This window comes from Canis lupus, chromosome 8 (genome assembly GCF_048164855.1).
Source record: "Canis lupus baileyi chromosome 8, mCanLup2.hap1, whole genome shotgun sequence".
Taxonomy (NCBI): domain Eukaryota; kingdom Metazoa; phylum Chordata; class Mammalia; order Carnivora; family Canidae; genus Canis; species Canis lupus.
Genome location: NC_132845.1, coordinates 46166650 through 46181378, shown reverse-complemented (window position 1 = coordinate 46181378; position 14729 = coordinate 46166650). Strand labels below are relative to the sequence as shown.

Below are 14729 nucleotides of genomic sequence, written 5' to 3'. Positions count from 1 at the left end.
TAAGGAGCCAATGCCAGCACAGAAGAAATGGATGTGGACTGGAGACCCCAAGAAGCCTTCGAAGCAGACAGGCAGGCCCCTGCTTGGGCCGAGCCCTCCTTTGCCCTTTGTTTCCATCTTGGTGCACACATGTGTGTACACACATATATGGGATGCCCATAGGCCCCCACACTGTTCTGCGACCCACATGCAGTACCCCAGCAGGGAGGGGGGTTCGGGATGTGCATTTTGAAGTCCCAACCACCCTGGCTCTTGTTTCTCTGCTGTGATGCTGAGCTGGTGATCAGCCTCTCTGATCCTCACTGTTCCAACTTTTACTAAGGAGCCAGGGGTGTTCTGGCGCTGTGCTAGGCTCTGGGGATACAAGGCACACAAGGGAAAGAGAGACACAAGCAAGTGAACACAGAAACCAACCCATGATCTGCTAGTCACAATCCAGTTGTATTAAGGGAGCAAGGTTCATATAATGCAGGGCAACCATGGACCTATGAGAATATTCTGGGCCAAAGAAAGCATGTGCAAAGGCCCCAAGGAGAGGGAAGAGCTTGGGGTGTTCCAAAGACTGGATGGTGTGGGACGGGAGGTAGGACAGTACCGGGCGGAGGCCAGGCCACACAGGGACTTGCACGGGGAATCTGTGCAATATATATATTGGAGCTTGACCAATATATTTGGTGTGATAAGTCACAAAAGGGTCTTAAAATTGGACAAGTGACAGGGTTCTGTGCACTTTTAAAGATGGTGTTAGCTGCTATGGAGACTGGACTATAAGGAACAGAAGGTACACGAGGAAGAGCCGTTGGGGCCAGCAGAGAGGGACGGTAGCTGGGGTTGGTGCACTGAAATCAGGAGAAAACCCCACAGCCTTGTCATCTGTAAAATGGGTGCTCTTGGTGGATGGCTGGGAGGGCTCAAAGAGGTGGTGGGCATGAAGGCCTGGGTAGGATAGGTAGGCCTGGTGCTCTGCGCAGAGAAGGCACTCTGCAATTCCTATGGCATGAAGTACCAGACAGTGGGAATGGGTAGGTTCCCCTTGTAAATCACCAAGCCTCTTGGGGCAGACCCAAGTTCCTAGCTGGGGGAACTCACACTAGCCCCGTTTCCCCCAAGAACTCCCCTCATGCCTACCGGGGTCACATGGATGCTTGCTATTCCTGGTATGTCCATGGATGCTTGCTTCTGTGTTTCATTTGGCATTTAGGGTTAGTGGAATGGGGTGAGACAGGTGGAAAGGGACAGGGGTGGAAGCGACGGGGGTGTCCACAGTGCAGGGAAGGGGACCGGACGCCCAGGGAGCCTCAGGGGAAGGTGGTCATTTCAGAACCTATGTATCAACCTGAGACTAATATCCTGCCATAGTCAATCACGGGTAGTCTGATCTGAGCTGGGACGCGCACACCCCGGGCCGCAGCAGGAGGTGGAGAGTCCCCATCCCATCTCTGTTGTGTGGCCTCAGCACCCAGCTTTTTTCCCTTTCTGAGCTCCTCTCTCATCTCCCAAGGTGTCGCTGGGGCTGGGGGTGGGGGGAGTCCCTGAGATGATGCACACTCGAGCATCTGGCAGAGGGCCTGGTGCAGTCTGCACTTCCTGGGTCCCTGGGAGGTTCCAGGTGGGCACCACGCACCTATGAGAGGATGTGGGGAAGGTTCCCATGTGGGCTGGGGAAATCGCCATGCACTGAGCACCCAGGAGGTGCCAGATGCTTTGACATAAATGTTTCCACTGAATCCACACACCGAAGGTGGGCGGCACCACTGCTCCCACTTTACAGATGAAGAAGCTGAGCCTCAGGGGTGAAATGGCTTGAGAAGGTCGTCTGGAGGGCAAGTCTGAGGTCAAACATTCACACTTTGCCCAAAACCACCTGGTTTCCTAGTAAAAACGTAAGGCTAAGGGGCACCTGGGTGGCTCAATTGGTTAAGCATCCGGCTCATGATCTCAGGGTCTTGAGTTCAAGCCCCACTTTTAAAAAAGAAAATAAAACAAACAAATAAAATGTAAGCCCAGATTATGCCGTGATAGTCCCCTGACACCTCAGCGCAAGAGTCCAGGAAGCCCTTCTGGGGAGCACATTTTAAGGGAGCAGAAAGACACAGTGGGTCAGACCATAAGGTCAGCGACTTTGAGCCCTACTCACCAAAGGACCTCCCTATTCCTGGGCAGTGTCCCTTGGTAATATGATCGCTGAAGGCAGGAGATCTTCTACTGTGGAGAGAGGATCTCTGTAACAGAGGAAGTGAACCGGGAAGCAGACAGGCTGCGTCACATGGACCCACCCTTAACCCCACTTGCCCCTGAAACCAACGCTCAGGAAAAACTTGCACAGGTATGCGCAGGTAACCAGTCCCCTAGACAAGTCATCATTCAAGCCAAGAGAGCTCAGAGCCAGAGAGCTAGGTTTACATGTGGACTCCTAAACACACACACACACACGCCTCCCCTCCCACACTGCAACACACGCCAGCCGGCGGCTCACAGGCACACAACCCCCTCCCGCAGTCAGTCACCCGATGACAAGAGGAAAAACATCAAACCACAGATTCATTCTTTCACTTGCTTGGTTTCGGGTGGGGAGGCAATAGTTTGGGGGCAAGTCTGCTGGAAACCCAAATTCAGGAAACAGAAACAGATGCTAAATTCAGCCACCAAGAGGCCATGCAGACGCGGGGAGATGTCATCTGGGTGGGATGTCGGTGGGGGAAGGGTGGCCTGGGAAACAGTGGGATGCAGCCGCACCTGCGGTGGGACCCCCCCGCCCCACTGCCCCCAGGGGAATGCCATTCCTACAGGCCTCAGTGACCACTGAGGGGACCCCGGCAGTCCTGGGGGGGGGCCAGTGGGGGGTGGAAGCAGATCTGGAGAGGCTGCAGGTCCTGGGCTGAGATGCCCACTTGAGGTGGGACCCCGGAGGGAAAAAAAGCCCATGCTCCGGAGCCCTACGGACCCAGATTCTGTTCCCAGCTCCCTTGCTGGATGACCCCAGGCCTGGCTCTTAACCTCTCCGAGCTCCGAGGAGCGGTCCGAGGGGCCCCCTGATCGCGACGGCTGCATCCCCAGGGCTCAGCACGGAGCCTGGTCCGTATGAGGACCTCGGGGAACATCTGTCGACTCGATCAGTGAGCAGGCCTTCACGCGACACGGAGGTGCCACCTTTGCCCCCACTGCACGGGCATAAATGGAAAAGGGTGAATTGTAACAAGTGCCGGCGAGGGTGCCGGGGAGCAGGTACTGTCCCTGCGGCTGCTGAGGGGGGGATCCGTGCACAGGCACGCTGGCAGGCAACCAGGCGGCCCCTGTTAACCTTTAAAGTGTGCAGAGTGTTGGGGCACCTGGGGGGCTTAACTGTCTGACTCTTGATTTCAGCCCAGGGTCATGATCTCGGGGTTGGAGGATCGAGCCCCACGTCAGGTTCCACGCAGAGTATGGAACCTGCTTGGGATGCTCTCTCTCCCTCTCCCTCTGCCTCCCTGCACCACCCCCCATGCCCATGCACGCGCTCGTGCGTGAGCTCTCTTTCTCTTAAAAAAAAAAAAAAAGTGTACAAAGTGTTTCTCACACACGGGTACCAAGGGCCAAAAGTTGGAAACAACCCACGTGTCCATCCACAGGGGATACTACCTATGAACGCACTGGGGTCAGCGGGAAATACTACCCAGCTTTGTTTTGTTTTTAAAGAATAGGAGTTGATCTCTCTCTCTCTCTCTCTCTCTCTCTCTGTCTCTCTCTCTCCCCCCAGATCACCAGCAGTGAAAAGGACAAGATGGAGAAGGAGGTAGAGGCAAACAGTCTGCACGGAGCAACACCGCGTTTTCACGGGGCCGGGCTTGGGGTGGGGAACGCAGCTATATAAGTGCACAGAAAAAGAGCTGCGAGCACAGAGGCCAGGCTGGTGCCTGTGGTTACGTCCCAGGAGGGGAAAGTACTTTAATTATTTTATACGAGAAAATGAAAAGGTAAATTAAGGAGGAAAAAAAAAAAAATGAAAGCGCATCCGTGAAGTATTCAATAGGTGCTCAGCAAAGCTCTGTTGCCTCTGAAGAGCGGCGGAGAGGGGAGTGCTGTTTATAAACTCCGTGGCTGCAGCCCCCCCTGTTACCTGCTCTCGGGCTGGTGGCCGCAGCCCCCTTTCTGGGCTCGCTGGGCAGGCCAGGCGGCCTAGAGGGTGCTCCCCAGAGGGCCTCCTCACCGCGGGGCAGGGAAAGGCCACGGCCAGCGCCTCCAGCCCTTCCTGCTCCCCTTAGCCGCGTGCCTGCCACCCTCACAGCCTCGAATGTGTGCCTCCAGGCCTTTGCCTGGGCTCTGCACGGCCAGGAGCATGCTCCCGTCTTGTCCCTTGGCCCAGAACCACTTGTCCCTTCAAATGCAGGTCGAGGAGCATCTCCTCCCAGAGCGTGCTCGGGGTCCTGCCGGCCTGGCCAGGGGTGGGTGAGGGGGGCTTCTGTGCCAGCAGACACTGGGCTTCCCAGGGCACGGGCCCCTGTCCAGCTTCCTGCTGGTTCTGTGCGCCCTGAAACGAGATGCCTCCCCTGAAACCAATAGCTCCCCTCCCGGTGCCTGCCATTTGCAACCGCTTTCCCCCAGCGAGCGGCCCCCGAGCTGAGCGCTCCTCTGGGCCCCATCCTGGCCCTGACTCTCGGTGGCCCTGCTCTAGGTCAGGGTCTGGGTCCAGGTTCATAGCTTTTACGCCCTCTGTCAACTGCCAAAGGTAGCTGCCCTCACTTCTTGCTCTCAGCGGCCTACACTTAATTTGCCATTTATGGGAAACCCTAAAAAGGATGGGAACTGGATTGGCTTATTAGTGTATGAAAATAGAATAAATAGGCTCCAAGTGAGGTCATGAGGGATTTACTGATGAAAAGGCACCGGGTGGGACACCTGGGTGGCTCAGTGGTTGCCTTCGGCTCAGGGTGTGATCCTGGGGTCCCAGGATCGAGTCCCACGTCAGGCTCCCTATACGGAGCCTGCTTCTCCAGGGCACGTGCTCAACGATTGAGTTGTGGGGGGTGGGGGGTGGAGGGGAGCAGGGCCTGGAACCAGGTATGTCTGGACTTCACAACCAGTGCTCTCAGAAATCCTCTTTCCTGCCCCTCCATTACTTCCAGAAAGCTGGTTAATACCCACTTCACATATTCTCTGACCCATGTCTCTTTACCTGTCACACGGGGAGGATAAGGGGACTGCTGGAAGGTTCTCATCGAGTCTCCCCAGGGCCAGGAGGAGCCATCCCATCGTCACTTTAGAGTCCAGTCACTGACGCATGTCACCATTCCTGGCCTTTTGGCCTCCTCTGCCCTAAAGGAGAACGTTCTCCGTGGACTCAAGTGTCCCCAGCAGCACACAATCATTCCTGCCTTCAGGATGGGCTGGGACCAGGCTCTACCCCACGCAGCGAGGCAGCATCTCCAGGAGGACTCGGCCTCCCCCAAATACCTTTCCCAAGTCCTCCAGCTACGTGAGTAGTGCTCTTCTCATCGGCTAAGTGGCGACACATAATTCCCACCTCACGGAGCCACGCGGGAGGGTAAATAAGACAATATACCAAAAAGTCGCCACCTGGCCCAGGGCAGGGGCTCAGTAAACCGTGATTCCAAGGTCTCCTGGGAAGTGAGGACTGACTCCAGGACTTGGGCCTTGGACTCCTCAAGCAGTGCTCTCTCCTACTACAGTGTCCCTACTGGCTTTGCACTCATTTCAGGGGATGGTGTGGTGACACCCTGGCGGGTCAGGGATAGTCGTGAGTGTGTCGCAAGGCCTCTACTGTGAGTCATTGCGGCGAAAGACTCAGCTGTCTGGAACATCAGCAGCCAGAGGGCTCTTTCCAAGCCCAATCCTATAGTGTTGCCTGGGGCTTTGGGGCTGTGTCGTGTTGCCTGGGGCTTTGGGGCTGTGTCCTGCCCTTCCCACCTCCCAGCAAGGCCCTGCCTGATGGACTGCACCCCCACCAACCCCTATGCCTCAGCCCTGCACTCACTGCCTTGTTCTCTGCACCATGCCTGCCTCTGGTCCTCAAGCATTCCTACCACAGGACCTTTGCACGAGCTGCTCTCTGCCTGGAGCCCCCTCCGGCCCACTTTTAGAAAGCCCTCAATTCTAGCACCGTCCATAAGGCTTTCTCTGACCGCCCGATCTCACTCCTGCCCCAAGCCCACAAAGCCCGTCGCTCCCTTGCTCCATTTCTCCACAATCTGAAACGCATTCCCTGCCTTCTCTCTGCTTGAAGAGCTCCAGCAGGCAGCAGGCACTCAACCAATACCCCCCGAATCGATCCTGAAGGAGGGAAACGGGTGCCTTATTGCCCCCATCTTGCGAGGAGAAGACTGAGGCGCAGAGAAGCTAAGAAGCTTGCCCGGGGCCGCGTGCCGATTAAGTGACGGATTTAAACCCAGGCCAGCTGACCGCGGAGTCCATGCTGCAAGCCCCCCTGTGCGGGGCTCCCCTGAGGCACAGGTTTGCGTGGGAGGCTCAGTGGGGGGGGGGTCCACGCATTGGAGGCAGGCAGGATGGAGGAGCCCGGGGCCGAGGACAACTTCGGGATTGCATGTCCCGGCCAGGAGTGGCTTTTCCCAGCAGAACTTTGCCAAAGTGGGAAAGAGAAACTGAAAAACTGAGCCCTGTGGGCCAGGATTTTGATTCTCCGCCACCCTCCCCAGCTGCTGGCTGGACCCCTCATGTCCAGGCAGCCTGGGGCCTGCCCAGCGGGGAGGAGGGCCACCCCGCATGTCAGGCTGTGGCCCAGCGAGCTGTGGACAGAGGGCTGTCCCACCCGCCCTGTGACCACAAGTCACCCCGTGCTGAGCGCTTGCTCTGTGCCTGGCACTCGGCTTCAGGCTTTGCACGCAACTGCTGCTCTGTGAGGCATAAAGCGTCCAGGGACCGTTTTGCAGATGGGGCAAACGAGGCCCAGAGAGGGCAAGCTGCTTACCGAAGGTCACACAGCAGGGAAGCAGCAGGCATGGGGAGAGTGAACGCAGCCTGCCCTGGCCGTGCAGTCGGAGCTCCTCGGGGCTCCCGTGCTACCTGGCTTCCTGCGAGCCCAGGGCCGGCCTTCTGGGAGAGGCAGATGTTCATCAATCAGCATATTTCTTTTTTCCCTTTTGGCATCTGGATGTGGTTTCATTTTGAACCTAGGACTTCAGAAAACGAAACCAGGGCTAGAGTAACTGTCACTGTTGGTGGTGAGGAGAACCCACGTGGGCTCGGCGACTTGTGCCTGAGTCACCACGGCTTTCACAACCAGGATCTGGTCAGTGGGGAGGAGGGGACCCGGCCCACTGTGCAGGCAAGGTCACCGACACTCTGAGACAGACTTGGAGCCACAGCGGGTGAGGCGGAGGCTTGGATGCCAAGACCCGGGGCCCTCGAGCTCAAAAATGGGAGGGAAGCCGCCAGAGCACAGCTGTCCCTGCTCCTCCTCCCTAGGTGGGTTCCAGATACACAGGAATCTCTGCTTTCTTTGGCATCTCCTGTTTTCTTATTGGACAGACCAGGATTTGAGGGCACCTGGAATTGGGGGTGGATTTCTTTGGCATCTCCTGTTTTCTTATTGGACAGACCAGGATTTGAGGGCACCTGGAATTGGGGGTGGAGGGGGAGTTTACAGCACAGTCGACAAGGAATGAAGGCTTTAGAGGTCTGATACCCTAGATGCGAATCTCAGCTCTGCCCTTCTGAGCTGCGTGCCCCCAGGCAAGGGACTCCCCTTCTGAGCCTCAGCTTCTCTATCTGTAAAATGGACAGACTGGGGCCACCCCAATGGTCTAAGGACTGTAAAGCAGTTAACGGCCGACCTGTCACAGTTATCAGTAAATGAATGAAGGAGGGGGCTCCACAGGCATTGCTGAGAGTGGCAGCAAGCCAGGATACTGGGAAAAGGGGACCCCAGTCCCCAAGAAAAAGAGTGACTCTCCCACGTAGCCATGGAGGCTGTCAAATAGGAGGCTAGGGGGGCATATGGACCATCAGCTATTTATAGGTTTCCCTCTGCCCAGAGGCCTGCCAAGGAGACATGTTGGCAGAAAGATAAGTCATGCAGGAGCCAGCCGGGCCTGCTGGCCTTCGCTGGGCCTGGACCCCCCACACCCCCCCAGCTCCAGGGAGAGGAAGGCGCTACCCTTCCCCTCTGTCCGCATCCAGGGACCTGGTTCACCCCTACAAAACTCTCTTCCTTCTACTCTGCCCAAGCCTTCTCTGGCCTGTGCTCCTGCGGTTGGGGCTTCTAAAATGGGCACGAGGGACGAAGCCACGTGGGTAGGGGCTCCAACACACTGCCACACTCACAAGCACCCTCAGAGGAACCACAGCCACAGCAGACACCTGCTGAATGCTTACTACGACCAGGGACTGTTGTCAGCACTTGACCCATAATCACTCACTTTAATCCCTGCCGCTAGGAAGGGGGTACGATGGTTTTTCCTGTAGCACAGATGGAGAAAGCAATGGAGAGTGCCTCATTACAAGGTCCGAGCCACAGGGCTAGAGAGTTGCATGGCTGAATTGGAATCCAGTCTGGGTCCAAGGTCTGGCTTTTGACCACTACTTTATATTTCATCTGTCACCCACCATGGGACACAGCACCAGCAAGTGCTCTGGAATGCCCACAGCACCTGACCACTGGTGCACGCACGCCTCTCCATCTTCTCTCCCACCTCCCTGCATACCGGTGCACCCGAGTGTGCACACACACACATCATACACACTCACGACCCAAGACAACGCCATCAAGGACCAACGCCAGCGGCTGCCAACACGAATCCAGGGGGCCGATGGGGTCCTAGGCAAGGCTGGCTCTGGGCCACCCCCTTATGTTCAAGAGGAAACACAGACAGTGTGGGGCTTGGGAAGGAAAGCGCCAAGGAGGCAGGCAGGAGGACCTTGGCACCCATCAGGGCTTCCGAGAGAGAGGCCTGGGCTGCTGCCCGAGAGCAGCCTGTAGAGGGCAGTGTGTGCCAGTGTGAGGCTGCTCGCCAAGCCCCCAGCCAGGCCCGGGTTCTGTGCAACCCTGCAGGACTCGGAGACATAGACGACCCACTCACTAGCTCCCGGCCCTCATTTGTTCTTTCTTTCGTCCCAAACTACACGCACCAACCAGGCACCGAATCCGTGCTCACTGGATCACGCACACACGAATGCACAAATTACAGCCGGCACCATCAGGCCCCCGTGGTCCCAAGCCCCAGGCAGGCGTGCCAGGGAGGGGCAGATACTTGACCCAGCAGCGGGAGGGGACTCTATAAGGTAGGGGCTGGAGGAGAAGGAGGGCAGGCCAGGACAATTCAAAGTAGGTTTTTGGAATCATCACATCAGCGAACCATCTTTTTGCTGAGCTCCCAGGTGCATTTGGAGGTGCCCAGCCATTCCGCTCCCCAGAATAGGAGAGCGGGGCACGCTAGCCCAGCGCCACCCCTCTGCCAGTCGCTGCAGCCCACAGCCCCCGACCGGGACCTCAGTTTCTCTGGCTGCCCCCCAGCAGGGAGAGCGAGCCAAGACTGCCAGGGACCTTGCGGCCGCGCCCGGTTTCCGAGGAACTCACATGCGCCGTCGAGGCGCGCTTCTTGCGTCTCCCAAGGGTTCCTCCGAAGCCTGTGGTCAGGCCACCGCTTCCTGGGAAGCCCAAGCCAAGACCAGGGACAGCGACAGGCTGGGAGGGCTGCGGGGGCAGCTGCCGGAGGGCTCGGGGCCGGGGGGGCGGGGGGACGCGCTCCGCGGCGGGAGCAGCCCCGAGGGGTCCGAGGCCGGACCTGCAGGTGGGGCCCCGCAGTCCGAGAGGGAGGGTCTGACTCCAGCGGAGCGGAGGTTAGAGACCTACCCGAGACGGTGCCGAGACACCTGCGGGCGGGGGAGAGGGGCGTGTCAGGGCCAGGGCAGAGTATCCTTAGGGCTTGGCTGCAGAAATCTGGGACCCAGGCTAGTCCTGGCGGCCCAGGTGGGGTCTCCAGGTGCGAAGGGGGCATCCGGGCCACAGCGGGTGCAGGGGCGGGACCAGCACCCTCGATGGGGGGCGTCCCAGGACGGGGGTGAGGCTGGGTCAGGGGAGGGGAGGGTCCCCGAGGGCGTGGGAAAGGACGAGCTCGCGCAGCCCGCGCCAGGGCACCACCGCGGAAAAGAAACCGAAAGTGGCGCGGCGGGGCGGGGCCTGCGGGGGCGGGGCCTGCGGGGCGGGGCCTGCGGGGCGGGGCCTGCGGGGGCGGGGCCACGGGCCCCACCTCCGGGCCGGTTTAAAAGACTGGTGCAGGGGCGGGCGCGGAGCAGAGCGAGCTGCGGCCGTGGCAGCTGCAGGGCTCCCGGCCCCGGAGCATGCGCAGGAGCCGCCCCGGAGCCCCCCGCCGCCCCGCCCGCGGCGCCCCGCGCCCCGCCGCCAGGTGAGCGGGGCACTGGGCAGAGAAGGGGAGGGAGAGGGGAGGACAGGACAGGGCAGGACGCGACACGCGGAGGCGCGGCCCCGGGGGCTGCGCGCGCGGGGGTCCGCCACGCCCCTGGCCCCCGGCGGCCCCACCCCGGCAGCCCCCAGCGTGCGGGGCGCCCGCGGCGCAGCTCGTCCGTCTCTGCCCATCGCGCCCGGACGAGGCGCCAGTGCCCGGCGCGGCCAGCAGGCGGCGGCCGCGGGGCGGCGAGCCGAGGGCCAGGTGGCCGCAGTCGGGGCAGGCTTCTCCCGCGCCTCTCCACGCCCCCCTCTCGCCCGGCGGCCGGACTCCGCCCCGGCACAGCCTGCACCCCCGACCCCCCTGCCCCCGGGGTCCCCGGGGGTCGGCGCCCCCTGCTGCCCGGGCGCGCCCCAGCGCTCGGCTCAGCGCCCGTGTCTCCCCCGCAGCGCACCCCCGGACGCTATGGCCCACCCGTCCGGCTGGCCCCGCGTGTAGGATGGTAGCACACAACCAGGTGGCAGCCGACAATGCAATCTCCACGGCAGCAGAGTCCCGACGGCGGCCAGAGCCTTCCCCGACCTCGTCCTCGTCCTCGTCCCCGTCCTCGTCCTCGTCCTCGTCCCCGTCCTCGGCGGCCCCCGCGCGCGCGCGGCCCTGCGCGCCCCCCGCGGCCCCGACCCCGGCCCCGGCCCCGGCCGCGGCCCCCGGAGACACGCACTTCCGCACGTTCCGCTCGCAAGCCGAGTACCGGCGCATCACCCGCGCCAGCGCGCTCCTGGAAGCCTGCGGCTTCTACTGGGGGCCCCTGAACGTGCACGGGGCGCACGAGCGGCTGCGCGCCGAGCCCGTGGGCACCTTCCTGGTGCGCGACAGCCGCCAGCGGAACTGCTTCTTCGCGCTCAGCGTGAAGATGGCCTCGGGCCCCACGAGCATCCGCGTGCACTTCCAGGCCGGCCGCTTCCACCTGGACGGCAGCCGCGAGAGCTTCGACTGCCTCTTCGAGCTGCTGGAGCACTACGTGGCGGCGCCGCGCCGGATGCTCGGGGCCCCGCTGCGCCAGCGCCGCGTGCGGCCGCTGCAGGAGCTGTGTCGCCAGCGCATCGTGGCCACCGTGGGCCGCGAGAACCTGGCGCGCATCCCCCTCAACCCCGTCCTCCGGGACTACTTGAGCTCCTTCCCCTTCCAGATCTGACCGGCCGCGCACGCAGCATTAACTCGGGGGCCTTGTTAGGTTTTCGTTTTATTAATTACGAATTGCCCTGGAACCACGTGGGTGCCCTCCCCACCTGGGTCGGAGGGAGCGGGCGTGGAGGGGGTGGGGGCGAGGCGCCTCCCAGTCCCCCCCCCACCTGCTGGAGACGAGGCCGCAGACCCCTCCCCTCTGTTGGGGGAGGGTGCCCCCCCCTCCTGGTGCTCCCTCTGGGTCCCCCTGGTTGTTGTAGCAGCTTAACCTAACTGTATCTGGGGCCAGGGCCTGAATTTGTACCTCCTACCTCTTCATGTTTACATATACCCAGTATATTTGCACAAACCAGGGGTTGGGGGAGGGTCTCTGGCTTTATTTTTCTGCCGTGCAGAATCCTATTTTATATTTTTTACAGCCAGTTTAGGTAATAAACTTTGTTATGAAAGTTTTTTTTTTTTTAAGAAAAAAAAAAAGGTTTCTAGAGCGTGTGCTTTTGCTGAAGGGATTTCCTTGGTCCTGAATGGGGTCTGGGGCAGAGGGGTCCTAACGCAGACCTGTTTCCCTTGGTTCTGAATGGGTCTGGGGCAGAGGGGTCCTAACGCAGACCTGTTTGGAGTCGGATGGATGGATGGGGAACCTGCGTGCTTCCACCCACAGCTCTCAGGAGGAGAGGAACTGCTGGGCCAGTTTGGGTATTTTGTGTGGGGTAAAATGGCAGCTGGTGTGTGAGTACTTCATGTGTGCCATACCCTATTCTGTGCTTTACATGCTTATATTTGAGAAGCCTATGAAGCAAGGGTCTTAGCCTCTTTTTTTTTTTTTTTTTTTTTTACAGAAGAGACAACCAAGGCAGGGGCACGTTTGCCCCAGGGGGCCATTCCCCATGACATTCCCCATGTCAGAGAAGGCCCATTTTTGGCTGTCCACCCAGAATCTATTTGAAAAGGATGACAGAGAGGAAACTTCTTTCATTCTGTGACCACAACACCTTCCAGGAAGAAGGTGGGGGTGGGGTGGGGGCTTGATGACTTTTTGGAAGGAGGAGTGGCACATTCTGAAACTCGGCATTGAGGGAGACATATTTCAGATGGGATAGAGATACGGGGCTGGGCCTGACTTCATCCTTCCTGTCCTGTTCTGTCTCGTGTACTTTTTGGTGAAAACACAACTGGGAGCCAGAAAAATGCTTTGTGGTCTGTGGTGGCAGGAGGGCCCTGCTAGTGGCTTTGGGCAATTCCCTTTGCCTCTAAGGGCCTCAGTGTCTACCTCTAAAATGGGTTCGCTGTAGGAGGTGGTTGCTGTAACGCTCAGCAGCAGGTGTCTGCATCACAGACAAGGCTGAGTTCTCGGGAGCTGGGGGACAGAAGAGTTAGTTGCTCCAGGGCACTGTGTGGCTGGCCCACATCGCCCAAATTGCCCACCACATGGGCTCTATGGCTAGTCCTGTGTCAGTGGCCTGACCGATAAGCCATGTTGGCCACCCAGGGCTGTAAGGCCACACCCGGTGAATTGAGTCACTTTCGGGTTCAGGGTTAAACAGCCTCACGGACATGTTGCACTTCATTTGTAGAAGTTGGACTGGCCCTCTTTGCAGCCTTGGACACGCTTATGATGAAGTGTCCTAATATTTAATAATACCTTTCAGACTTGAAAGTGCAACATAAAATTAACTTGATAGAGAACTGGAACAGCCCAGGCCTGTCTTGGGGATTAAATAGGTTCCAGGCCTCAAGGTTAAGGATGGCCAGGAGAGATTTAGGATCTCAGAGCGCTTTGGCAATTGCATCCTTTTAATAAGGTGGGGTGGGAGGGAAGGAGGTGACGTCTTGTCTCTGTGCCTCTAAGGAGCGACTGCTTCTCCCTTCACCACTTCCCTGCCCTTTGTTCACAGCTGTGTGGATCAAGTCTCGTCCTCCTGACTTTCCCTGTCTCACCCCCCCCTACCCCCTGCCTTCCCCTCTCAGCTTGGACAGTGCCTGGAGAAACGGAGAAATCCAAGAAGGCAGTGCTTGGGCACACCGCAGACACTTAGTGAGCACTTACTGGATGCAGGGGGGGGGCCTGTGCTACCTTGTTGAATCTCCCAGCTGGCCTGTGAGTTAGAAACCTCTCTCCCATTTTACAGATAGGAAAACTGAGGCTCGCGGGAGCCGCAAAGTAGGGCACACAGTAAGTGGCGAAACTTAATACCTCTTTGGAGGCGGGGTACCACTAGGCAACACAGCCTCCCAAAGAGGGCCTAACTAGCAGCAGCAGCAGCCAACATACAGAATATATGTGTATATATAGCGTTACTGCGCAGGCACCATTCCTGGCCCCAGGACCTATATGAAAACACTCAACCACTCCTCCCCAGACTTACAATTTGGCTGCTGTTAACAGCCCCATTTTACAGAGGAGGAAACAGGTCCTCATCTAAAGAGAAACAAATTAGATTATGATATTTTCAGGGGTTTGTCATCCTTCTTTAAAAAAAGTGTTTAAAAATGACATCCTCCCCGCACAAACCACTCCCTTTAGAAAACCTGGAGCAGAATGGCTAAGAATAAAGGCCCCTCTGATCACATTCCCCGGAGCTGGCCACCTTCTCCTTGTGAGTCTTTTTTTTTTTTTTTAATCTATACTAACATACAGACAGTGACCTAAAGTGACCTAAGAGGCCCAGGGAGCTGCACCCCACCCCGTGTGACTGAGATCTAGTGCACACACCACTGCTGCAGAGGAAAAGCACTGGGGATGGTGGCCAGGGGGGCGGGTGGTGGTGGTGGTGGTGGTGGTGGTAGTGGTAGTGGTGGTGGCAGGGGGAGGGGAGGTGGCAGTAGAGGAGCAGTGTGTGCCATGTGGCTTCCCTGGTGGTGCAGATGCTCCATCTCTCAAACCTCAGCTTCATGATTCAGCAGCACTGGCGTCAATTTACAAGAATGAAAAGTGAGAGGAGGGTTTGTGTGTGGCGGGGGCAGGATCGGGGGCCCAAGTGTGGCTGACATCTCCCCGCTGAGAGTGGGTGGACTGGGCATCATGGGGGCACGCAGAAGGTGGGAAAGCAGCAGCTCTGGGGCCTGATGGGGGAGGCGAGGAACAGGTGTGGGACCTGCACCACAGCCGCCCCTGGGCTGGAGACTCTGATCCTCATTTTAGAGATGAGGAAATGGAGGCTCAGAGCCTTATAGCCACTCACTCAG

The 14729-nt window shown here is 58.8% G+C and overlaps 1 protein-coding gene across 1 annotated transcript; it reads left to right on the top strand.

Moving 5' to 3' along the window:
- Positions 1–10272: 10272 nt before the first annotated feature.
- On the top strand, positions 10273–14729 carry SOCS1 (suppressor of cytokine signaling 1). The gene is made up of 2 exons (XM_072835800.1): positions 10273–10358; positions 10808–14729. Exon 2 carries the CDS (start codon positions 10858–10860, stop codon positions 11551–11553), a length of 696 nt encoding a protein of 231 aa, XP_072691901.1. The 5' UTR covers positions 10273–10358; positions 10808–10857; the 3' UTR covers positions 11554–14729.